Raw genomic sequence first — 17,446 nt, forward strand, 5'->3', positions numbered from 1 at the left:
AATTGAGATGAACGCCTTTCAGCACAAATAATTAACTACGTCTTTCGGACTTTTTTCAAATTTGACCTCTGAAGGTCTAAAAAGGGGAGGTAAAGTTCGTATTTATATTTATTTTTCATAGTGTAGGTAGCAGGCGTAGAGGCTTGATATTTTGCATATGACTATCTAACACTACGTAGTTGAGCGCTATAAAAGATTTTTGCGAAATTCATCTTCTAAAGGTCTCAAGTGGAGGTCCAAAGTTTATACGGAGAGATGGGTGTATAATTTCGTAACTACAAATATTTTTCATAACATAGAGACACAAGGACTCGAGACTTAATAATTAGCAAATGGGTTTCTTTTACTACGTAGTTGAGCGCCATAAAAGATATTTAAGAAATAAAATTTCTAAAGGTTAGGTTTAGGGGGGTCCAAAATTTGTATGGGGAGATGTTATTTCTCAAGCAGAATTACTTATAATTTGAGAGAAAAAAAACTTTTTTAAACAGATAATTCACTGTCATTCAAGCTTTTTTTTTTCAAATTTCGTCTAAAGGTCTAGAAATAGGGGTATCGGTTCGTACCTGGAAATATTTTTCATAGCCTATGCTATGTATCTTGTTGTTTGTACTTCATAAGTCAATGTTTTAATATTAAATTAAAAAAAAATAATGATAAACAATGGACCGTAAGCGAGCAGCCGACCGTAAGTCGATGTAACCCGATGCGGATTCAGATAACGGCCCGAGCCAAATCTCTGACTTTATTTACGAAGTTTAGGATTAGCGCCTTCTGCGCTCTGCCACTTTAAGCCTGGTAAAACATTAAATGCCTCATCTAGGTTAAACAGTGACTTCACTGCAGTCACAATAAAGATCCCAGTTATTCAGTAGGAACTCACCTTCCATCGAGTCTGAACCCCAAGGAAATAATTGGACTACGATCCGTTTGTACCAAATGTTGTTTAATAGCTAAATGTATACGCCTGATAAAATAATTTAGCAATCGTATTTCATGTTTTGTGGCTTCATCTATCGAATTCTTTAAAGTTATATAAGTTATGAGTGTATTTTTACAGCTAATTGTTTATATGAAGCCAAATCATTTTAATAATTTAAAAAGTCGTAAATATTTTCATTACAGTACTTATTTCTTCGATAAAATTTATTAAATAAACGATTTTATCGTTCATAGTAGTTAGAAAGAAAGAAAGAAAGATCTTTCTTTCTTTCTTTCTTTCTTTCTTTCATAGTAGTTAATTGTGCATATAAGTCCTTTCACTGTGAAACGTGTTATGTAATTAATTGCCTTATTAAAAAAATCTACATTTTTTGGTCTGACTTCTCAAACTAATCAGCTTAACGGACAAGGCATAGATGTATAACCTCAGTAGTTATTTTGCGGTAGCTAGTAGCCGCGGTCATCTAAGCGCAATTTCGACCGCGACTCCGTCCGCGCGTAATTAAAGAAACGTAACAAGTAGCCTATGTATTCTTCCAGACTATGTTCTACATCTATCGAATTCCGTGGAGCTGTTCCCGAGATACCTTCAAACGAATATCCATCCATCTAAACTTTCGTATCTATATATATATAAAAGAAAGTCGTGTTAGTTACACTATTTATAACTCAAGATCGGTCGAACTGATTTAGCTGAAAATTGATGGGGAGGTAGCTTAGAACTAGGAGACGGACATAGGAACTTTTTTATCTTGTGTGCATTTTTTTTATTCCGCGCGGACGAAGTCGCGGGTAAAAGCTAGTTTATAATATTAGTATGATAAGCTATCCGGCGTGACAATAAATAAACAAATTTAAGATTATATTTAGAATAGTTTATTTTTTTATTTATAATTGATGTAGCTAACACGTCCTTGTTTATTTATTTTATTTTTTTATTCATGTAAAAACTTACAATATTTCGGACGATAGAAGACAAATCCAAAAATCCAAAAAACCATAAAAATCGGCAGCCAAAAATCTTTATTCAGTATTACTGAGAAGGTCTGATTGTTAGTATACTTTCCACTTGTTTAGTTGGGAAGCCTCCATCAATTTTATGAACAATTCTGGTGCCAGGACATCGTCGGATTGTAATTCATTAACATTTTTCAAAAACCTGTTGTATTTAAAGTTATGTTGTTCTTTGTAAAGGGAAATTAAATCTAAATCATTGTATAAGTTTTTTATGTGTCTAACGTCTTCGGGGTCCCAGCTGCCGTACGAGGCTTTGAATATTTCCTTCTGCTCAGGAGATGCGCGCTCCAACGCCTTCACGGCGAAATAAGTACATTTCCCTGCTTGTATGTCAGTACCGGTTTTATCAAATACAATCTCCTCTTCACAAAAGTCTGTGAAATCATTCTGTAAATTAATAACATAATTGTAATATAAATGAAGCCTGTAATGAAACTGAATATACCAATCTAGTGATCCTCACCACCTCAGTTGGCAAAATTGATTCATCCGCTAAGGCTGATGATATGTACCGTTTTCATATTGTTTTAAATGTCTGGTCATAATGGAATAGAATTAAATAATTACAAACCCACATACAAAAGTAAACACTAACTGCTCAGTGAATTGGATAAAACAACATACATACGTTTGAAAAACATTACGCAGCTGGGTCAATCGGGTAAAAAACCCACATAAAATTCAACACGCATTCGTCCATCCCTAGCCATCCGTGCTTTGTAGACGTCGTCGATTGAACGAGATTAAGGTAAAAATTTGCTAACAAAACGTTAAGTCATTCTCGCTTTCACGGTTGGCGTACACTCGCGACATGGCGATCGTTGATGTCGAATGACACCTCGCCAATGCCTAGGAGACCGGATTCACCCGTGCATGCGAGCATAATACATATATCGTTTCGTCGAGCGTACGTCGCCGAGAAGATCACCAGGCGAGTGTCGAGTGGACGAGTAATTTAGTAATGCGCGTTAACCTTTACACTCCTGAGTCAGTCTACAGTTATCACTCATTGCATTTCTGTGTGTAAGGATACGTGTGTCTTGTGTTTTTATTTTCATGTGTGTTCGTGTGTAATGTATTATCAACACACGATCTTCGCTCTTAAATTAGTACGAAATTGAAAAAAAAAGACATTAAACATTATTTGCAAAAAGCGAACAAGGTCATTCGTTGTCTTTTTTTATTACTAACTGAATCGACAGACGTCTTAACTATGATTATTAATTCAAATGTTCCACATTTTATAATGTTCCGCTCAACTATCTTAATTTTTTCTTTCAAATCTTCTTTGTTTCATATCTTATTCTGAAATTTTGAAAACAAAACAAAAAAAGAATTAGCGAAATTTGGAACGATTTCGCCATCTGAACACGCATGATGGTGTCCAAATATCGCACAATCCATAAATGATGCGTCTCAAATTGATATCTTCTCTAACAAATTGTCTAGATTTAAAAAATGTCTTCGAGATGTTGTGATTTGATTTTTGTTGTCCCTCTTTCGTTTTTTTTATTACATACTAGCTTTAACCCGCGACTCCATCCGCGCGGAATAAAAAAAATACACACAAGATAAAAAGTTCCTATGTCCGTCTCCTAGTTATAAGCTAATTCCCCATCAATTTTCAGCTAAATCAGTTCGACCGATCTTGAGTTATAAATAGTGTAACTAACACGACTTTCTTATATATATATATAGATTTAGCTTCATCACATAAATCTTACTAATTTTGTTTACTTATATAAAGTTTTGGTGTTTCCGTTTGTTGCTTTATTATACTTGTATGATGTGTACACCTATAATTTAATTCAGTTTTTAATTTGCTTTTATTATAATAGTTATTGTGCATGTGTTATAATTTACCTGTTGGTGTATCTAAATAAATAAATAAATTAGTGTATACTCGTAGTTTTTTTACTTGATACTAACCATCATCTGGAACAAGTTGCCAACGTCACGGACTATATAAGACACGCGCTTAAATGTTGCTTCATCGTCTTTTTGGCATAGAATTAAAGCTAACATTATTGGCATTTCTAAGCAATAGAACGTGCACTTATATCTTACTATTTTATCATAGTTCTCTTGTGTAAACAAAGAATAATCTTTTGCTTTAGGAATCATAGTGTCCAGGTGCTGGCCAATTGCGATAAATAAGTTCATCTGTAAAAAAAATGTTACGATTTCAGTTGTTAAGAAACTGAAACGATATGTCTACAGACAGATTTTGATTAAACTTTGGTAGGATGTTCTGAGGAAGCGAGAGATGTTTTGGGCTTAAAAATTAAATTAAAATGAACTATTAAAGTATATCAAAGTAAAAAATGAAAGTTATTGCTTGCACTGTGGCATTATTTCACAGATTTCTTATTTAGAGTTTATAGTTACAACTTCTTCTCTTAATTATAAAATGTAACAAACAAAATTACCTTGTTAAATATATCTATCATTTTAATGTAAACAGAACCTTCTAAATGAGCTTTAAGTATATCGTTTATGAGACATCGGAACATGCAGGCGTCGTTCATTATTAGATTGTCAACTTCAGGCAACAAATGCCAACACGGTTGCCCGTGCCGTGTCTTAGCTTGGTCATCGAAGTCATCCGTGATTAAGAAATTTGATTGTGTCTGGAAAAAAATGTCATCTAGCATTAAAATTACATTAAAATTGTTTATCGTTTTTATGAGAACTTGATAAAATTAAACAACATGTTTGTTAAAACTTTGCACTTGGTTTTTACGTTATTTTAATTTGGATACTTTTTGTTTTTCCCTTTTACTGAACTATACTGCCTGTACAAAAAGAGAATGAAGTAGAAACTGGTTTAGACAAAGATATATAGAATTGCTAGGATAAACTTCGTCTGCTAAACTATAAGAAGAGTCGGTTAAATGGAAATGTTTTTAAGACACCGATAATTGACTAAAGACCTTGATGAAATTCTTACAAGTTATTCTTCGAAATTTTTTCTATCTGATTTTGGCAACATGACAAAAATAAATTGATATAAAAACAATTACCAATTCCATGGCGCACGACACAACTTGCGCTTTATATAAATTCTTCTCATTAAGGTCGATAGGATTCTCTAACACTTCGTAGGCCATCATCGTCATGTGTCCTTGTAGAGGCACTCTTAATAACGTATCATATTGCATTAACTGCGAACGAAAAATATAGGTACATAAGAAAATTAATAAACTATAACGTCCAAAATATGGTCGCTGCTGTTGAAGGACGAAGCAGAAGCTGCTGCACGAATATATCTTGCTGCAATACAACTACCACACAAAAAACGAAAGTGAAAGAATTCTAATCCTTTTCCCTATCCCAATGTTTTCTAATAAGGAGTAAATGGAAAAGAGTAGTGAATTTGAAGAGGGAAGGAACGTATATAAAAAGAATTTATCCTTTTTCGGTACATCATCTCCTATCTCTTTTAATCTAGTTCCAGAGTATTTCTAATACGTTTAATTTTTAACTATTACCTTAACTAAACGTTTAGCTAGTGATGGTGTTTTACCAACTTCACCGTTAGCCATCACATTAGTGACTATTTCTTGAAGGGTGTTATTGAAACGCTTAGTCCTGTTCAACCAATCCGCTTTCGATGATTGCGTTTGTTGAACTGCACTGTGCCTGATACCAAAAACATTTTATAACGAAAAAAATAGATTAATTCACATGTTCTATGAACTATAAAAAGTGAAAAAGAAATATATAACTGGAAAGAGATATGAAAAAAATATACATACAGTAAATAAAAAAGGTGTATCTTTAATGGAAAAAGAACATCAATAGGAGTTTAAATATAGAGGATAAAATTGGTTGAATTAGTTCCGCGCGGACGGAATCTTGTGCGACAGTTAGTAATACATAAAAACAAACCCTATGCCTACTCCAGCTCTAATTCATCAAGATCCGTTGATACCGAACATACCTTCTAAAAAATATCCATCCATACATCGAAACTTTCGCATTCATAATATTAGTAAGATTAGTATATTTATTATTTAAAATACATGTCAGTACAACATATTTTAAAAGAGGTACATACCAAACTGCGGAACTTCTAAAACCTCGAACAAACCACTTACTTAAAGACATTGTTAGACAAATTTCAATTGACTTTTTATTTTTTTATTAATATGCCTTCTCTGTCGAGTGACTAGTGACTGTCCACAGCTACTCTGTTGAAGATTTGGAGTCGCATTATATATATTTTATAGCCTATGCATACTAATATTTACTGGGCGGAACAAACTTGTGGGTCGCAAATTATACAAGGAATATTGCAACATATAAGTTAAAATAATTTATATAAATTAAAATATTTCAATATTTTTATTCATCATCATCAGCTCACTATACGTCCTCACTGAGGAGCTCGGAGCCTACCTTAACTTAGGGGTGACTAGGCCATAGTCAACCACGCTGGCCAAGTGCGGGTTGGTTAAATTCATACATATCTTGGAAAATTTCTTCTCCTACATGTGCTGGTTGCATTACGACGTTTTCCTTCACCGTAAGAACGTCGGTTAAATGTACATATGTAAATTCGATAAACACATTGGTACATGACGGGATTCGAACCCAGGACCTGTATATATTCCTTGTAGGTAAATGTGTATTACTAACAACAGAATGAGACTCTTCGAACCTACATATAATTTGGCAAGTTAAAAAGGGAACGAATCCCGGCGATTTCGGACTTACACAATTCAATGTCATAGAAGTTCATACACAGCGCGCGTCGCTGAAATTACTATCTGTCATCGCTAAAGACAGTCGCTACAATTTTCAAGATATCTGAAATCTATACAGTTGACATGTCGTCGCTTTGCCTCTACTGAACGAATAAATGACTCAACATTGTGCGTAAGTGATTTTCGCGATGCAACCATTTTTCAATTCCTATTTTTAGCTTGCTCATTGACAATACACGGTTATTTATTAATTACCAGAAAAAAAAGGAAACACGTAATGTAGAATACATAAGATCTTAAATATGTAGTCGTTATTTTTTTACGTAACCATGATGAAGTTAACAAATTGTTTTTTTTAATCCTGTATAAACAAGGATACGGTTCTTTTTACTAACAAAATTCTACGAATAATTTTTTTTATGATAATGGCTAGGCCAACGCAGGGTGAAGTGGTCGGGGAGAAGATATGTCCTTGCGGCTTTTAATAAATAAAATGTGCAGAAACTATAGCTACACGCATTTACTTTGTGCGCGCACGCAAACGGATATATTTATGGCAATCCACCAATATCTACGTTTTTAGGATAATCATTCGGTATTGATTTACATTGTTTTTATTTCTTAAATAGGATGAGGTAACTGTATTTTTTCCGGTAATTTAATAAATTACTGTCTAATTGTTTACATGCTTTTTTTAACTGTGAAGTAGCAGAATTGTTACTAATTACACCAATTTTAAAATTAGAAACGTTTTACTTGAAATAAAACGATTAGTATATACTTACCTTAGTAGAAGCTTATACATATCGAGTCCTGTTTGTTATTGCCTGGTGAGTTGAAACGCCAATGTGATAAATTGTTTTCATATTAGTATATTAAAGCATTTTCCTCTACGAAATATTAGGTATATGTATATAACTCATAAATAAAATATCCAAAATAAGATATCTCGGTTAGGTGGGTCATTGTACATCATAATTTATAAATAAAATCAAAAGATATATACTGTGTGAAGAAACTAATTTTACCTATAAACAACAACGACACAGAATAGGTAGGTAAAAAACTGAAATAACTCCGATAGACTAAGATTTTACAAAATTCATCTCATTGAAGTTGAAAACTATATTGATGTTTGAAATACTTAGATGTAAAATGCAACCATTATAAATTATTATCAACATCACAATCAACTGGAGGAGCAAAAAACGTAGACAAATTATTTTTGCGATTAGTATTTGCCGAAAAGATCATCACTTGACGACAGTAGTAATTTTGAAAGGTTCTTACTGATCTCCAATTCCCTTGTTCCAAAATATCATCCAGAGAAATGTCAATCCAATTTCTAGCTCCGTGTAGCATAAATGCTTGCTGCCTTCAGTAGCGACTTGAATAACCTGCAATAACGGTTCTGGATGTTAACAATAGATGCCCTCGCAATGTTATGAATAAATTAGATGAAAACAGAGTTCTTACGTCTTTCGTCCAAAATTTTAATAGTTTTATTTATCCAAAATACAGAATTTAAATTTTGTTTTTGAGTATTTGCCATGAGCTTCCACCCTGATTGTCTGTATTCTTAACAATCTGTTTAGGATGCAAATTTAGATAACAGAATAAAATGGTCATTCTTAATAATGAATTGATCTCTGTCAATGCTAAAAAGAGTCAAGTCATGTATCCGGCGACCCGAACATAGACATAACAGGGCTACTATATGCCTGACCGTTTGAAAAATGTTAGTGCTGTCGATAGAGTAGTTGTTCATAAAATTGGTTTTAATGTCAAAGATAGGTGGCTTGGGAACGTTAGGATTTTTTAATGTTATCGCTTTTAAATTTTGTTTTACAAGCGCATTTTCCTTTAACTTCCCAGATAATTCCACGACACAGAGTATGTTAACAACTAATTTGTGAAGAAGTATTGTGTTATATGAGAATTTTAATTTAATATAAAGGTCTGCTAAAAATTGTGCTAAGTTAGATCTTTCGGGGTGTTTTGGATTGACGTTATGCTGTCGGGCCCATGATATCCAGCGCTTCCATGGTGCTTTGTAGGTTCTCAAAGTAGAAGTTCGCCATGATGATTTCAGTAAATCCATCTGGCTAGAATCCCATGATTTTTCTCGTCTTTCCACCCCCACATTTTCAGATCTCCAGAATCATGTCCTGGACTTTAGGAGGTGGTAATCTCGTGGTCCTGTCGACCAAGAATCGATTGAGATTCCTTGTTCCTTGGGTGAAGAGTGGTGCTACTGCTCTCGATTTCAGCTCCGCTCTCCAGAACACCTTCTCCCATCGAGGTGCGACAATTAGATATATCCCTGATGCATCGTGAAACAAATTGTTTTAAAATAATATTCATTAATTTAATATATAATATAATATTGAGTATTGTGTGAATGTGTTCTTATTCTCGAACATTTATTAATATGTCTAATCTATGGGCAACGGTCGCCTCGCTATTTCGGCGAATTCAGGTGGCCGTTTGCTCATTTGCGTTCTTTTGATAAAAAAAAAGAATACAGAATCGAGTAGCTTATTATGATGTTTAATATGTGCCAGGAAGCGGTACGTAGTGCCACCCCCTACCTAGTGATACACAGCCGAATCAAACAAAACGGTCGTAAGAAAAATCGACGCCGCCGATTGAGCGTTGAAATTTTGTTGTAATGCAGATGTTACGACAGTGCAGTAAAATTCAATTTTAACTGGAACCATATATTATTGCATTCATCAACCTGCCCTTATCCCTATGAAGGGTCGGCACAGTATGTACTACTCCTCCATACATCTCTATATATTATTGCATTATTACTGTTATAATAATTACATATCTAATAATAACGACTTAAGTAAAGATTGTATATAGGAAGATCGTGGCTGTTCTCTCATTGTCCATCCTGAGCCATTTGAAGCAACTTCAAAAACAATTGAGGTGTAGGCGTAGCATTCGATGGTAGTTCTTGAACTTTTTGCATGAACATTTTGTATCGTATTATTTGTTGTTCTTCGTACAATGATTTAAGATCCAAATCTTTATATAGACTTTTTATTGTTTCTACATCCTCTGGATTCCAGCTGCCATAGCAAGTTGTGAAAGTTTTTCTTTGCTGTGGGTTACCGCGCTCCAAAGATTTCACAGCTAGCCATGTGCACTTTCCTTCTTGTATGTCGGTACCAGATTTACCACTTTCAGACTCCAAATCAAAACAGTCCATGAAGTCGTTCTGTAAATTAAACGTTATATTATTACTGTCAATTGCTTGAAATGAACAATATAAAAACGTTGTTGGAAACTTACTTTCATTTGGAATAAAGCGCCGACGTCTCGGCATAGATTTTCGGCGAGTTCGTAAGATGCATCGTCCGCTCTATCGGCCAGTATCATTGCTAGCATCAATGGTAACTTCATTGTGTAGTATGTGCACTTATATTTGACTACATTATCGTAGTTTTCTTGAGTAAACAATGAATAATCTTTGGATCTAGAGAGAATTGCGTCCAAATGCTGTCCAATAGCTACGTGTATAAACGCCTGAAAAAATAATTTAGCAAATATATTTAATTGTTTATCGACTACCTTTTTGTCACATCACAACTCCCAACAAAATTGTCTACTTTTAATCAAGCTTAATATATGAAGTCAGACGAAAGAAAGTTATGTTATTAGTAATAATAAAAAGTCATCATCTCCCTGGCCTTATCCCGTTCACGTGAGGTCGGCACAAAAGGTTTTATCAATCTTAAAGTTTAAGCTATTTTTAAAAAGTAATATCTAAAAATTATACATCGTTAAATACACTACTTGTTTCACTATATGGAAAAATAAATGTATAACACTTGATAATGCAAATATACCGCAACTTTGAATCGACCTCCTCTATTGGAGTGAATAATGTTTTAAAAAACCAATACAGGACGATTATCAAGACAAGAACTTGATGTTGTGTTTTATTTTTGGTGTATTTTTAAAAGTAATTTTGAATTATTTAGCTACAATTATTTAGTTTATATTATATTTCGTCATCAACCTGCCCTTATCCCTATGGAGGGTCGGCACAGTATATACTACTCCTGCATACATCTCTATCAGCCGTCATATCTGAATTTACCCCCTTCCATCCATCCATCCATACTTTCTTTGGTCTTCCTCTAGCTTTATAGCCATCCACATTCAATCTCATTACCTTTTTGTTTATATGATTATCATCCCTCCGCATAACATGTCCATACCACGCTAACCTTCTGCTCCTCAATTTCTCAATAGTTTATATTGTATTTAATTTCAAGATATTCTTCCCAAGTAGGATTGGCCATAGGCAGGCGGCCGGCCATAAATACTTAAGGTTTAAAAAGTAAAACCCTATGTGCCGACCCCACGTGAGTGGGAAAAGGCCCGGGAGATTATGAGGTCTTGTTAATCACTATATTAATTACACTATACATTTCACACTTGATTATTTTGAATGCAATTGAACCTGGAGTCATTTAGTGGTATTTTTATCTCAAGTATTAGACATAGAATAGAATAGAATAGAATAGAATAAGCGTTTATTGCCACACAAAAGAAACTTATGAACTAAAATTAAACAAAAAGATTAAAAACGTGGCAAAAGGTAGCCAGCTCAGCTGATACAGGGACGACATCGGCCTTCCCTGAGCTGGTTTTCAGCAGGCCCCTTTGCTCTCACAACATATGCACTTAGGTGTAGGGTAACTAAACTAAATAACAAAAAAAGAGAATTATAGTGCAATTTTTTAAACAATGTTTGTGCGAAGTTAATAATAATTTTGACTTTCAATAACAATAACATTATATGGAGAGTAAAAAATTAATAAAGAAATAAACAATAAAAAAGGTTAAGGTGTTTAAAGGATATACATATAAATATAAATACATAACAAACTGTTTCTCTATAGGTCTTATCTATTTACGTCATTGATTGGTTTGTGACTCCAGTAGAATTTTTTTGTACTTCTTTGCAAAACCTGAATGCGATATTATTTTATTTAGTGGTGGAGGAAGATCGTTCCAAACCTTCGAGGCTGAAAACTTAAAACCACCTCTAAAGCCAGTAGTACTGTGCTTTGGAACTATCATTTTTTTTTGTATAGTGCACCTAGTAAGATGGACTGACGTGTCTTTTCTCCATTCTAGCTTCTCGTAGAGGTATTTCGGGCGGTTGCAGATGACCACTTTATGGGTAATATTAGCCAGATGCAACAGTCGGCGTCCGGACATTTTTAATATATTGTACTTGTTATAGTATGGAGTAATGTGTTCCCGCCTTGGTATGTTAAAACAAAAGCGCATACAAGCATTTTGCACACGTTGTATGGCCCGCTGCGTCTTAATCAACAATCTGGGTCCGTAAACTGCGTCACAGTAGTTGAACCGAGACAGTATCAATGAATCCACCAGCCTTAGCCTGACGCTCTCTGTCAGAAAGCACCTCACACGGTACAGGACTTTTAGCCGATAGAACGCATTTCTAATAGCCGTGTTGACGTGATCCACAAAGCGCAGTTCACTATCCATTTGCAGACCCAGATTTTTTGCTGCATGTACCTTTTCTAAAATTTTGTTACGAAGTTTTATTTGCGGTTTATGACTTTCAATTCTTTCTCGTTGCCTTCTAGTACCTATGATCATATACTTGCACTTTGTTGGATTCAATTCATGTTGGACATAGTGTAAAAGTATGAATTCAGTCAAGTGTTTTCGAACCTTCTTTTGATTTTGTCCTGTTGTTCACGTCTTTTCCGGACGCTCTGATGCATTACACTTGCACGCGAACGTCACATATATCCATTCGTTCGTTAACCATTCGACTCCCTGACAGTCGACGAACATAGCTGAACTTACGAGCGTGGCGTGGCGCGTAATTTAAACTAAATGACAGCACGTCTCCAAGTTTCTAATGTAACGATTAACGGGCTAAATTAACGGAAGTAGAGTTTAACGGAAGTTAACAAAAGCGTTAACACTTTTTGAATTTAACTTGATATCTTCTCTAACAAATTGTCTAGATTTAAAAAATATCTTCGAGATGTTGTAATTGATTTTTGTTGTTCCTCTTTCTTTTTTTTATTACATATTTAGCTTCATCACATAAATCTTACTAATTTTGTTTACTTATATAAAGTTTTGGTGTTTCCGTTTGTTGCTTTGTTATACTTGTATGATGTGTACACCTATAATTTAATTCAGTTTTTAATTTGCTTTTGTTATAATAGTTATTGTGCATGTGTTATAATTTACCTGTTGGTGTATCTAAATAAATAAATAAATTAGTGTATACTCGTAGTTTTTTTTTACTTGATACTAACCATCATCTGGAACAAGGTGCCAACGTCACGGACTATATAAGACACGCGCTTAAATGTTGCTTCATCGTCTTTTTGGCTTAGAATTAAAGCTAACATTATTGGCATTTCTAAGCAGTAGAACGTGCACTTATATCTTACTATTTTATCATAGTTCTCTTGCGTAAACAAAGAATAATCTTTTGCTTTAGGAATCATAGTGTCCAGGTGCTGGCCAATTGCGATAAATAAGTTCATCTGTAAAAAAAATGTTACGATTTCAGTTGTTAAGAAACTGAAACGATATGTCTACAGACAGATTTTGATTAAACTTTGGTAGGATGTTCTGAGGAAGCGAGAGATGTTTTGGGCTTAAAAATTAAATTAAAATGTACTATTAAAGTATATCTAAGTAAAAAAATGAAAGTTATTGCTTGCACTGTGGCATTATTTCACAGAATTCTTATTTAGAGTTTATAGTTACGACTTCTTCTCTTAATTATAAAATGTAACAAACAAAATTACCTTGTAAATAATCTATCATTTTGATGTAAACAGAACCTTCTAAATGAGCTTTAAGTATATCATTTATGAGACATCGGAACATGCAGGCGTCGTTCATTATTAAATTGTTAACTTCAGGCAACAAATGCCAACACGGTTGCCCGTGCCGTGTCTTAGATTGGTCATCGAAATCCATAATTAAGAAATATGATTGTGTCTGGAAAAAAATGTCATGCAGCATTAAAATACATAAAAACTAAAATGAAATTGCAGTAATACTCTTAATGATTACATAATAGAATATTACATTAGAGAGAGAGAGAGAGAGAGAGAGATTAGAGATTTGGATTTAATTTAAATATAAAACATAACAACTAAAATATGTCATTAAAAGGTGTCCCTTTAGGTAAGGTTCCGAAGATACTGGCAGCGTTCCCCCTTTGAATGGCTAGACTAATTCTTTGTCCGAGGTAGCTGCCAGCTCTTCGGTCTCCTGTGATGTCGACTAACCTTTTTGCTGTTTCCTTAAAAAGCCTTCTAGCGTTAGGACCCCACGGACCAAGAGTCTCGACACCAAATGGGACAAATTCATATTCAGAGCCTAGACCCCTGTATTTGTTAGCTTTAGCTTTTTTAGCCGCTTCACAAGCCGCACCAGCTCTGTTGTTGGTTCCATTAAAATTACATTAAAATTATTTATCGTTTTTATGAGAACTTGATAAAATTAAACAACATGTTTGTTAAAACTTTGCACTTGGTTTTTATGTTATTTTAATTTGGAAACTTTTTGTTTTTCCCTTTTACTGAACTATACTGCCTGTACAAAAAGAGAATGAAGTAGAAACTGGTTTAGACAAAGATATATAGAATTGCTAGGATAAACTTCGTCTGCTAAACTATAAGAAGAGTTGGTTAAATGGAAATGTTTTTAAGACACCCAGTACCGATAATTGACTAAAGACCTTGATGAAATTCTTACAAGTTATTCTTCGAAATTTTCTCTATCTGATTTTGGCAACATGACAAAAATAAATTGATATAAAAACAATTACCAATTCCATGGCGCACGACACAACTTGCGCTTTATATAAATTCTTCTCATTACGGTCGATAGGATTCTCTAACACTTCGTAGGCCATCATCGTCATGTGGCCTTGTGCACTCTTAATAACGTATCATATTCCATTAACTGCGATCATTATTTAAGAAATAAAAACAATGTAAATCAATACCGAATGATTATCCTAAAAACGTAGATATTGGTGGATTGCCATAAATATATCCGTTTGCGTGCGCGCACAAAGTAAATGCGTGTAGCTATAGTTTCTGCACATTTTATTTATTAAAAGCCGCAAGGACATATCTTCTCCCCGACCACTTCAACCTGCGTTGGCCTAGCCATTATCATAAAAAAAATATATATTCGTAGAATTTGGTTAGTAAAACGAACCGTATCCTTGTTTGTACAGGATTTTTAAAAAAAACAATTTGTTAACTTCATCATTGTTGCGTAAAAAATAACGACTACACATTTGAGATCTTATGTATTCTACATTACGTGTTTCTTTTTTTTCTGGTAATTAATAAATAACCGTGTATTGTCATTGAGCAAGCTAAAAATAGGAATTGAAAAATGGTTGCATCGCGAAAATCACTTACGCACAATGTTGAGTCATTTATTCGTTCAGTAGAGGCAAATCGAAGACATGTCAACTGTATAGATTTCAGATATCTTGAAAATTGTAGCGACTGTCATACACTGTCATGACAGATAGTAATTTCAGCGACGCGCGCTGTGTATGAACTTTAATGACAATGAATTGTGTAAGTACGAAATCGCCGGGTTTCGTTCCCTTTTTAACTTGCCAAATTATATGTAGGTTCGAAGAGTCTCATTTTGTTGTTGTTAGTAATACACATTTTCCTACAAGGAATATCTACAGGTCCTGGGTTCGAATCCCGTCATGTACCAATGTGTTTATCGAATTTACATATGTACATTTAACCGACGTTCTCACGGTGAAGGAAAACGTCGTAATGCAACCAGCACATATATGAGAAGAAATTTTCTAAGATATGTATGAAGTTAACCAACGCGCACTTGGCCAGCGTGGTTGACTATGGCCTAGTCACCCCTAAGTTAAGGTAGGCTCCGAGCTCCTCAGTGGGGACGTATAGTGAGCTGATGATGATGATGAATAAAAAATTGAAATATTTTAATTTATACAAATCAAGAAACAAAACAAAACAAAGCATTTGGAAAATTTCGTTCCGTCCTCACCTCGCAAATACCTCAATGCCTGAAGACGAAAGTCTTTAACCAGTGCGTCCTCCCCACAATGACCTACGGTGCGGAGACCTGGACTTTGACGGCGGGGCTAGCCCATAAGTTAAAAGTCGCTCAGCGGGCGATGGAGAGAATTATGCTCGGTGTTTCTCTACGGGATAAAATCCGGAACGAAGAAATTCGACGGAGAACCAATGTAAACGACATAATTCTCCAAGTCAGTAGGCTGAAATGGCAATGGGCCGGTCACATCTGTCGGGCCAACGACGCCAGATGGGGAAGAAAGGTCCTAGAATGGAGGCCACGGCAGGGGACTAGGAGTGTGGGGCGTCCTCCTTCCAGGTGGACCGACGACATAATCCGCACGGCGGGAAGTTGTTGGATGCGAAAGGCGGAGGACCGCGTACTGTGGAAGGCATTGGGAAAGGCCTATGCCCAGCAGTGGGCAGATAAAGGCTGTTGATGATGATGATGATGATGAAGAAACAATTATTTTAACTTTATGTTGCAATATACCTAGTATAACTTGCGACCCACAAGTTTGTTCCGCCCAGTAAATATTAGTATGCATAGGCTATAAAATATATATAATGCGACTCCAAATCTTCAACAGAGTAGCTGTGGACAGTCACTAGTCACTCGACAGAGAAGGCATATTAATAAAAAAATAAAAAGTCAATTTTAATTTGTCTAACAATGTCTTTAAGTAAGTGGTTTGTTCGAGGTTTAAGAAGTTCCGCAGTTTGGTATGTACCTCTTTTAAAATATGTTGTACTGACATGTATTTTAAATAATAAATATGCTAATCTTACTAATATTATGAATGCGAAAGTTTCGATGTATGGATGGATGTTTTTTAGAAGGTATGTTCGGTATCAACCGATCTTGATGAATTAGAGCTGGAGTAGGCATAGGGTTTGTTTGGGTTTGATAGACGGCTTGAGCCAGCTTTCAGAGACAAGAATGGCATCAATGTGGGACGATTCAAATGATTCGTGAAGGTCTGCAATGTGTGATGGAATACTTTGTGCATTGTTGTGGCAGATGTTAAAGTTTTTGGAAATAACTTAAACGTTTTATTGAGATTCTCGCCTAAAGAAAACAATTTGTCGTCCGAAGTACTGGAGTCGGAGTTAATCAAATCAACGGAACATAATAAATCTTCATCACTATTACTCATTCTTTAAGTTTAAACAGTTTTGTTGACTAAAGAGGAAAAAAACAGTTAGGCGGCTATTATAAAAACTAAAAAAGGGCCTATCCTAATAAACAAAATAAGAGTATATCTTGCAAAAAAGAAAAAAAATAGGAACAATGAATAAAAAAATATGTTATGTATAAATACACTTCAAAACGATACCTCCGTGAAGTTGGCCCCCTCACTTTGGTTTTTTTTTTTACGCAAATCGTTTGAGAATCGTTTGAGAGGGTTTGAGAGAAAAGAAATATCGTTTGAAAGTTCCTACTTTCTCCGTAAAATCAATTTCAAATTTTAGTGTGAAGTTGGCCCCCACACTTTATTTTTTTTTTCAATGCGAATCGTTAGAGAGTCGTTTGAGAGACATTGAGAGGAAAGAAATATCGTTTGAGAGTTTTTACTTTTTCTGTAATAAATATTTTAATTTTGGGAATCGAAAGTAACAAATCGATTTTCCTTTTTTTCGAATTAAATATAGGAC

General features: G+C 34.6%; 2 protein-coding genes across 2 annotated transcripts; both read right to left on the reverse strand.

Moving 5' to 3' along the window:
• Positions 1–1,964: 1,964 nt before the first annotated feature.
• On the reverse strand, positions 1,965–6,145 carry LOC106721426 (farnesyl pyrophosphate synthase). The gene is made up of 6 exons (XM_045681502.1): positions 6,020–6,145; positions 5,451–5,601; positions 4,983–5,123; positions 4,389–4,589; positions 3,889–4,122; positions 1,965–2,346 (listed from the first exon to the last, which is right to left on the reverse strand). Exons 1-6 carry the CDS (start codon positions 6,067–6,069, stop codon positions 1,996–1,998), a joined length of 1,128 nt encoding a protein of 375 aa, XP_045537458.1. The 5' UTR covers positions 6,070–6,145; the 3' UTR covers positions 1,965–1,995.
• A 3,413-nt stretch (positions 6,146–9,558) lies between these two features.
• Positions 9,559–14,628, reverse strand: LOC123721801 (farnesyl diphosphate synthase-like). Its single transcript, XM_045681644.1, has 4 exons — positions 14,533–14,628; positions 13,001–13,234; positions 9,972–10,205; positions 9,559–9,897 (listed from the first exon to the last, which is right to left on the reverse strand). The coding sequence occupies exons 1-4, from the start codon at positions 14,626–14,628 to the stop codon at positions 9,559–9,561; spliced, it is 903 nt and encodes a 300-aa protein (XP_045537600.1).
• Positions 14,629–17,446: the final 2,818 nt, after the last annotated feature.

The sequence above is a fragment of the Papilio machaon genome, chromosome 16, assembly GCF_912999745.1.
Source record: "Papilio machaon chromosome 16, ilPapMach1.1, whole genome shotgun sequence".
Taxonomy (NCBI): domain Eukaryota; kingdom Metazoa; phylum Arthropoda; class Insecta; order Lepidoptera; family Papilionidae; genus Papilio; species Papilio machaon.